At 39.1% G+C, this 10030-nt stretch overlaps 1 protein-coding gene across 1 annotated transcript in view; it reads right to left on the bottom strand.

Moving 5' to 3' along the window:
• Window positions 1-870: 870 nt before the first annotated feature.
• Window positions 871-10030, bottom strand: part of LOC139709011 (amyloid-beta A4 precursor protein-binding family A member 1-like) — a 47228-nt gene continuing 38068 nt past the window's right edge. The window contains exons 8-10 of the mRNA XM_071620978.1: window positions 9141-9260; window positions 7848-7988; window positions 871-6921 (exon numbers count right to left, since the gene is read on the bottom strand). Of these exons, the coding sequence (XP_071477079.1) occupies window positions 6850-6921; window positions 7848-7988; window positions 9141-9260 (333 nt within the window). The 3' untranslated portion in view covers window positions 871-6849. The remainder of the gene's footprint in view (window positions 6922-7847; window positions 7989-9140; window positions 9261-10030) is intronic.

Raw genomic sequence — 10030 nt, 5'->3', positions numbered from 1 at the left:
CATGCTTTACAACAATCCACATTTCTCTGTGACCGCTTAACCAAATCGAATGGGGATTTCTGCAAAACAGAGCTAAAATGTTATATTTCAAGAACCCGAAGTAGCATTTAAAAAATGTAATCATATTGGGCGTTATCAATTCAAAAATCTGATTGTATTTTTTTTTTTTTGGGGGGGGGGAGGGGGACATACTGCAGTATGTCCCCCAAAAATTACAATCAGATTTTCAAATTGATAACACCCAATATGATTAAATTTTTTAGATGCTACTTCAGGGTCTTAAAGTATAACATCTTCGCTCTATTTTGCAGAAAACCCCGTTCAATTTGGTTTAGCAGTCACAGAGAAATGTAGATTGTTGTAAAGCATGTCGTGAGTCGGATTCTTCCAATTTAGCAATTCAATGCTCTTGTGTATGAATAATAGACAGAACTTGGAGGGAAGAGATTCCCAAAACCCTCTACAAAATTCCTCATTTCTCTTTGACCACTGAAGCAAATCGAATGGGGTATAGTTTCATACCCTAAGTTTGTATTTAGATTGATTTACTATTTTTAAAGATATCATTGCAGAGGGTCCTGTTTTAATTTTCTTTGGGACATACTGTACTATTCATATGGGGTTTTCTGTGCAAATCAGCACCACAAAGGAATAGGACTATCACAATGTCTTCAATATTGTACACATCACCTAATCAAGGAAGAGACTTGTCCTTGAAGAAGGAGTGATCTCCATCGCTGAATCTGTCTCGCAGATAACCACTCCCTTCTCTTCTTTCACCGATTCAGTACACTCACACTATAGCACACTGTAAGCGACAGAGAGGAACAGTGGACAAAATGGAATAAATCATTTTCATCAATAATTTTAATATGCATGATATTTTCATAATCGTAATATGCAATGATAATATTGTATAACAATGGTGCTACACGAGAAACCGTCATCTCGCCCGCCTCATGATTTCGAGATGAAAGTTACTTTCCTTTTTTTTAAAAGTTTTTCATTTCTTTTCTTTCTGTGAGACAGCGGATTTTATTTTTGTAGGTCACATCCTAGACGTGTCGCAGAAATCCTGAAATGACGATTAGCAGAAATCATACAAGCGAATCAGTTTGTGAGGGGGGTTTGGCGCTATCATCTTCTGTGTACATGTCACAATTGGGCTTAAAGACAAACACTCATGGGTTTATTTTCTACAATGGAGATATGACCCAAAAGAAAAAGAAAGAAAAAGACAAGAATTCAAAGATTCAAGTATTATTGTAGAAAATGGACATAGTGCAAGATATATATATATCTGCTACAGCTCACTCTATCTCTATCTCTCTCTCTCTCTCTCTCTCTCTCTGTCTTGCAATGGTACTCACAGTGTGGAAAGTTATGATCTATATATATTTTTACCAGTCATTTTTACACATCTAGAAAAGAGATATATCAAAGCTGAACCAGCTACAATATTCACAGACTACCCACAATGTCTTCACAATGCTTATCAGCATGGTCAAATCATTTCAACTTTCATCCTAAAAAAACAAAAACATAAACAAAAACAAACAGTGCATGCTTTTCAAATGATACCGTATTTCAATCATACAATCGTTTCTGACAACTGTAACCATTTACCTTATTGATGCTGTTTCATTGATATTTTGATGGGACAGATAGCATCTCAGTCCCTCACAGTATGACTCTCTCTAACATCTCGCGAGCAACGGATGAACGACGACAACTCCCAAACTTAACCCGTTGAAGATGGGCTGATTTTAATGCCACAACACGCATTCCCATAGACCCCAGCTCAAGGTATACCTGGGACTAGTCCTCAACGGGTTAACATTTGTCACTCAGATGAGCACTACCACATTACTGTTGGGTCACTTCACCTTCTATATATCTCAAGTGGCAAGGCAACGTCATTATACCCACAGTTGCTATTTCTTTTCTTTTTTTTAAAAAGAATAATCAAAGGGCTTTATCTCGCTTACAAGTGCAAGACACTACAGTTTGACATTCATCATTTTTGACATGAAAACGTAAAAACACAAGCAAAATTATGCTTAGTTTCATGATCTACAATGGAGATGCGCATTTTGTGACAGTAGGGAGCCACATATCACTTAATAAAGCAAGAGCAATGCATGAAACTTTCATTTCTAAGTTGAGGTTTATCAGTAGAAGTCACAATGTATATCCATCCAATGAGATAATTTCCATATTTTTTTGGAGTGAAAAAAAAAATGTTAGTGCTCCTGGAAACAAAACCTTCATATTCATCTACAAAATCATACAGCTACAACTGTGCAGTAATTACAAAAATAATGATCTGGGAGGCTGACAGCCAGTCCATAAATACTCTCAATAATCAATCAGAATCTCTTATTCAGGTCATATAGAAAACACTACTATACACAGGGACAAACACAGAATGTAGAAAAGTATAACTGTGCTACTAGTACTAGTGGCTATATAATATGTGAATACATGCTCTTACTCTTTTTTCTTTTTCTACTAGCTACGATGTAAAGACAAAAGAAAGTCCTGATCATAACACAAATCAACTGTAGTGATGAAATTGTCGCAACTTATTATCCGAAGCACTGTATGCTAGCTTTGCATCGACACAGCAGCACGATGCTAAATGAATTTCATATACAAATTTGTACATCATAAGAAATGATTTCACTTATAGTTAGTAAGTGCTGACAAAACAAACAAAAAAGAAACAGAGTTCTACAGAGTACATGTCATAACTATCATGGAAAAAAAAGAAAATGATAGAAATCTGCAAGACTCTCTTGTTACTTTCTCAAGTTTTCCCCTTTCTATTCTAGCTGAAATTTACATTTAAATATCAATTGTCATGTACATAAGCACCATTTTAGTCTCAAATCAACATGGGCAAAACACGGAATCAGAGTCGCTAGTACGTCGTACAGGAAGAGTGAAACATAGAAAGTTTGAATAGGATTATATCTTCATTTCAATCACATCACATTGTCTGCTCCTCTAAGGAGTATGCACTGTAAAAATCATGAACGGTGAACTGGTCTTTGACTGGACATAAACACGAGTTCCAGTAGGCAGCAATTTTGAATACACCAGCAAGATGTGATCGCTTCAAATGGAGCACTATAAACAACACTGAACAATAATTTGAAGGAAAAAAAAAAGTGGCTTGGAATCTTCGGTATTCTGTGTTTGGAAATGGAGGTGAATGACTTTAATAACAAAAGACTTTTAAAGGACATTGTATTATTCTCACATTCATCAATACAATAAGAAATGATCATGACTATAAAATAAACATACAGGCAAACATACAATCCCTCACTCCCAAATACGAAACTTTCACACAAAATTTTAAAAATGTATATATATATATATGGTCAGTCGTAAAGCCAGCAAACAATTGCTGATTTGACTATTCAGTTGAAACTTTTTAGTTTTGTCGTACAATAGAGCTCAAACACTTTCCTCGGAGACTACAGGGTCTATATGGGCACAGAATCTTATATCTTTTTACTTTCTTATGCTGGCTGGCCAATTGCAAACAAAATACATGGAAATGCTGCATTTGTGATCAAAGAAGGCCTTTTCAGATGTAAATGGTTTTAGTTTAGAATACATTCTAATCAAGTGTGCCTGTTGTTGTTAGTGACCTTCAAAACTAGTTAGATAAAATAAACATATATCAGACATTTTCACAACTTCTTATAAGGGCGTGGGTTACCGTATATCTTGCGTGGACCGCTCATTCATTGTATATTCTCAACAGATGTCCTCAAAAACTTTGAAGGTCACAGAGGGGTCACATGTGAAATTAGGATGGCCACGCACAGAGTCGCCACAACCGACTCGAAAAAATAACGTTCATGCTTTTTTTTTTTTTTGCTCTAAAATGCTGCACAAAAACGCAGCGAATAGATGACACAATACCTATGACGGACACCAAAACATTTACGGTTTACTGTATACGCCATATATTTCGCAAGTTTTTCGCAAATCGGGAATTCCCGACGATTTAGCGAGTGGTTAAATTTGCCATCGTGGAGTCCTGTACTGCACGGAGAAATGTACACGCGTACGTATCATTCACATTGGGATCAGAGTCAATATTTTTCGCGTGTCTTTAATTTCGCGAATAGCACCCATCTCGCGACATTCGCGAAAATAAAAACCTCGCGAAATATTCGGCGTATACAGTATCTGTGTGAGTGCGGAAGCAACCTACCACAATCACACAGCAGGAAATCAATGATTCTTTGGAAGCAAGAGATGATCATTCACTGAGAATGTAACGGAGATTACTCATGTAACCACCACAAACAGACAGAAACTCTCCTCATTTATCATTTAGCTCCAGTGTAATGTGAGAAACCCAGGAAAATAATCATCACATTACTGAATGAAGAGCTACGAAACTTGTGTGGAGCAACCCATTGTTTTCCAAAGCTAATGTCCAGGAAATTTGTCCTTCTTAGCATCATCAAGTGCAGCACATCAAAATTCAAAGATGCATATTTTGACAAAGAGAAAGATATCTATATATGGATGCAACATCTGACCTTTTACTGTAATGTCATCAAATGTCCCTTCACCTCTTTTACTCAGGTCACAATTATACACACACACACACACACACATACCAGCACACAAATGCACTTGTAAAGGCCTTCAGACACGGACCTATCGGTTCTGATGCCCATTTTTTGTTACTGCTCACCAAGGGACCCAGAGGCAATGCATTTATTCTGGGACCATGCGCTGCACGCATTTGTAGTAAAATTTCCACCCTTACACTGTGACGTCCCATTTTCCGTACAAACATGAACCCATTTTGAGTGCATTTTTAGGAAGCGTCTATTCAGTAGACCTACATCTGTAAGACATCCACCACCGGAATATCTTCATAGCCATTAAATGTATGCTCCAGAAACAAATCATATCTGAAGGTGTTTACAAATGCAAACACACACAAACACACAGACAAACACACAGACAAACACACACAATTTTAAAAGGCCATAACAATAAAGACCTATTTATGCTATACACTTTGCAGTGTCCAATCTTGGACCAGAAGTTTAGGAATTTGAAGTTGATGATTGACCTGCTATGCCCCCACCCCCTCCTAGAAACCATGAACCCACTTCCAATGGCTCCTCCTACGATCCCAAACACTCCTTTCCCTACCAAGCAGCCGGGAATGTCTCTCGATGCTGCCTGCGTAATGGTTAGTCGGTCTGTCGCATCTAGAAAGGACTGTAATTAAAGATGTTAACACGACATGGACAAACACACAGTTACTTGCATGTACATTAGAGCTATATTTCTCTTCCACTTCTACTTTCTGCTATATTTTTCATTTCTCTCTTTGTCTATGTATGTATCTCTCTCTCTCTCTCTCTCTTTCTTTCTCTCTCTCTCTCTCTCTTAATTAGTTTCTGGATATTTTCAAACACACTTTAAATCAGTCTCTTCCAAGCTGAAGCAATACATAATGACAATCTTCACAATTCTCTCTAGAACAGATATCTACAGTAAAAGGCCTCGATACAAACACTCCATTCACAGAAAAAGTACAGATTCCATTGTAATTTTTCAGCTTAGGAAATGCCACACCTGCTCAGAAGCTGAAAACCTCAACTCCTAATCATTTTATATTCATCTCCTTTTTTTCTCCATTTTCTTTTTTTTTTTTTGCCGTTTGATCCCCTAATATAGGATACACATTAATTTTTCTCTAGAAGTGACAACACAAGTACTGCAAGATTTGTCTTTCCTTACGTCTGAACACATTTCCACGCCCTTGGGTCCCACCATGGCGCCTGCCTGGTCTTCTTACACTGTTGGCAAGCCGTTGCCGTGGTAATTACATTTTCCTCCGGCTCTTATTGATTCCTTGGCTGCAGCGTGGGTACCAGGTTCAATGCGAGCAGCTGCCGCCCTTCCTTCTAACACCCACCAGTCTTTTGGTCGTCCTCCCTGTTTTTCCTTGCAGGGGGACTCCCCGACGTCTTTGGCTTTCACTGGTCTCTTCCAACATGATCATCCTTTAACCCGCTCATCTTCTCTTGTTCTCTCATCTCTCTCTCTCTCTCTCATCTCACTCTCTCTATCTTTCCGTTGCCAATCTAGGCCTCAAGCTTTGAAGTTGAGCCTCGCGTGCAAGCTGCTATTTGCTCACTCCTCTCCATCATCGTCTTTGGTTTACGCCGCGTCCCTTTAAAGCGACATACGATCCCTCCTCAACCTGGAAGCTGCTCCGTCGACTCGAGCCGCCTACAAAAGCTTGGGATGCTTGGATTTGCGGGATGCTCCAACTCACGTTTTGCCGCAGCATTAGTACTCTCTTGAGGTTTGGCTCCTACAAACTCCTAAACATCTGTACTTCCTTTTACATATGCCTTTTTACAATGTGTCTGCAAAACGCAATTGTTTAATCCGGTGTTGCACATCCAAATATCTTTTCTTCTTCTTCTTTTTCTTTTCCTCCCTAAAAAGTCTACAATCAAGAGTTGAATATGCCATATGAACAAAAACACAAAACTGCTGCAAGCTTGGACCATTGATTCTTGCACCAGTTCAGCATTAACTCCATATTCTTACAGTAAAGTTTAATGAAATTCTTGTCCTTGAATTCAATATTTCCATCCACTGTCAATCTAGTGTTAGCCATGCCACCCGTACATTTGTTTATTATTATCATCTGGGCATGCTGCTTTGGTCCAGATCGGATGCGATCTTATCGAGACATGTCAATCAAATCATACGGAGAGTCATCTCCAAAATCCTCGGAGTGGATGTTGTTGAGTTCAGTTGCGGCGGCGTCATCACTCCCAGCGCTCATATGTAGACTGGTTGCTCCTGTCCCGTTAGCAGCTTATACATGGAGAGGGGCATGGTCTTCATACGGATCTGGATGTCGAATTTGATGCAAAACAGGACAAAAATATTGTGATCTGGTTAATGACATGCTCATTTCTCTCTGTTTGTCCTATTAAACAACGTACATCTTTTGCTATCACTTGATGGGTGATGTGCCTCCCAAAGGCAGACAGCATCTACAGATCTCAAGTAGGCAGGCAGACCAACTTTGCTGGGAGAAAACTTGTGCCGGTTGAAAAAAAAGCACACTTGTTGCCTCTTTCAATCTCTCTAATCATATTTCACAGGGAATTTTACCACACCAAACTGCTGGCTAAATTTACATGCCTTCTATTATTAAGTATAATAACATGAATTCTGAATTATCATTACAGATGAAAAAGACTTCGGTATAAAATGCTGCAGCTAAATTTTGGGGGCTCTTGAAGCTAAACAATATCAAGCTCGGGGTTTATTATGATGAGTGCCAAAACAACGCATGTGAATTTCTGCCCTGATTTACTTTGTGAAAATTTTACATGGGTACCAATACCAATTTTATCAAGTTATGTTGTCTTGCATCATTAAAGTCAAAACATCCATCCTACGTAAAATCTCAAGGTTCACTTCACTTTCCTTCCTTTTCTTTTGCTATTTGACTATGATATGGAACTTTCACTCATTCATATACCATTTTTTTCGCTGCTGATAGATGCAAATGCTAAACCATTGTGTAGCACTTAAAATTTTGCGGCTGTCAAATATTGTATGTGACACCACCACAACTGTACTAGCGAGCTTTAGATTTGTGACGCCAACGCTACAATGACGCTGCCTCCGGGGTTGGACAATGGCAATGGCTGTCTCACGCACGTGCAAAATACATTTCTAGTCTTAGCGTTCACGTCACAGATCTAAAGCTCACTGCTGACATGCTGCGCGAGGGCCTCCTTGCAGCGAGTGCACGAGTCCCTTACCTCCCCGACGGAAGTAGAGAGCATCTCAACGATCTTCTCGTGAGCGGTGGCCACGACGCTGCTGCCGTTGATCTCGATGATCCTGTGCCCCACCCTGACTCCGCCCCTTTCGGCAATACCTCCACGCATCAGACTGCAGATCTGGGGGTTGAGAAGAAGGAGTAAAGAATTAACAGGGGAAGCAAGACAGGTGGCACAGAGTAGTTCGTGCGTCCCTTTTGCACAACTGAAAATTAGATTCCTTTCATAAGCTGGTATATTGTATGTATAAGCTGGTATATTGTATGTATATTGTAGAGCCCTGTTTTTCAACCAGTGGGCTGTGTAGCTCTTGCAGGTGGGCTGCGATGTCAGCCAATAAAGAAATAAAAAAGATTTGTATTCAATCTTACTGGGCCTCCAAAATATCTGTAGCGAGCCAATAAAAGTGGGCCTCACGTTGAAGAAGGTTGAGTAGCACAGTTGTAGAGGTAGGTAAATCAGACCTTTCCTCAGAATAATAGAATTTGGAAACTTCTTTAAAATGGATGGGGAATGAATACTTTAAATTTCCAGTCAAAATTTATTCGAACCCTGAAAAATGCAAACTGTTATTCCCGGTACAAAAGGGGTGCATATCTTCAGTGACATGGTGATTAGTTTTCAATTTCTTTGTAAAAATTCTTGGTGGTGTATTACTGTGAGATTTCATACACAATGTTGGGAGACATTCTTCAACCATGCAAAATATTGTGATGTTGGCAAAAAAAAAAGGATATGTAACCTTTAAAGAAGTGTAGATGCAACTACATGTATCTGTGTGCTACAGTACCTCCCTGTACACCATCAAATTGATCAGGTTTACAATGTAGGAGACATTATAGGAACTGTGTCAACTTCTACAAAGAGTGCTAACAATCAAATGAACACTATAAAGAATGACATGAAAAATAAATTTCAGTCATTCATTTGCACAGAAAGCTTTCGCTGGTTCAAAATTCAGGTGTTGTTGGAGTTGTGGATTTATGGGGAGCATCGGTGTGCAACTTTCACAGATCATTTGTTGATCCATTGCACAGGTAAATAATCATTCTCACGTTATACCTGTAAGACCTAAAATTTGCTGCCCATCTATTACACAAACCGAAACAAACAACACAAAAAAAAAAAATGCATATATATTTAAGTCTATATTTCATCTCCATAAGGACAAGAGAATAACTACGTAAGTAATCAAGTTTGCTTTTTGTTCTCAGTGATGTGCAGAATAATACGGATGCAAAGATGAATGACCAGGGTCAAGCGGCTACTCACAATTCCGTTCTGGACACTGAATCCCAGCTGGTACTTGGTGTCGGGCCTCTTGATGAGCACCTGAGTGACCGGTGGGCAGGACACCACGTTGAATTTTACAAGACACTGACTTTTTAAACTCTGCCACAGAGAGACAAGGAGATATAACATGCCATTCATTAGGACCACCACTGAATTGAGGCAATGCCATCAACACACAAAACTCATCCTTCATGAAATTACTTGCAAAAAAATAAAAAAAGGAAAAAAAAGGAAAAGAAAAAAATATCTACCTACACTCTGCTCTTACTCTAAGTTCTCACTCGTTTATGCTAGTAAGTTATCTTGTCAGGGTTCCTATGGAGAATCCAAACTGACCAGCCAGGGTCCCATTTCATATAACTTGTCGTCAGTATTAAACAACTGCCACATTTCTATGACAAATATGCTCTTGGCCAATCAGATGCACGGATTTCAGTAGCTTTAACAACTATCGTAAACTTGATAATGATCAAGTTGTATGAAACGGGGCCCTGGTCACATGACTCTTTGATTATTTCAAAGTCCCTGAATTGCCTTATTTACTCAAAGGCTAAAGACAGTGGATGCATGCAAAGCATCCACTGCCTATATCCACTGGTGGTTGTTGCGTTCTTATTACTGATTTTGTGGCAGTTTGTGGCAGTTTTCGTACGAAAAACTGCCACCAATTCAATATTGATACAATGTAATAAGAAAACAACAAATAAAGCAAGACAAGTGGATATAGGTGGTGGATGCTGTTCGTAGTCTTGCCGCATCAAGCATGCCCCTTAGCAAAGACAATAGTCTCGCCACATCACATGTTTAGTGTGACAGCAAAGACAATAGCTGCATCCTCCGCCTATGATTACAGGCTACCTAAACAGGAG

Source organism: Diadema antillarum, unplaced genomic scaffold (genome assembly GCF_040938485.1).
Source record: "Diadema antillarum isolate AM-2024a unplaced genomic scaffold, OU_Dant_1.0 seq00001399_RagTag, whole genome shotgun sequence".
Taxonomy (NCBI): domain Eukaryota; kingdom Metazoa; phylum Echinodermata; class Echinoidea; order Diadematoida; family Diadematidae; genus Diadema; species Diadema antillarum.
This window is presented reverse-complemented; position numbering and strand designations above follow the sequence as displayed.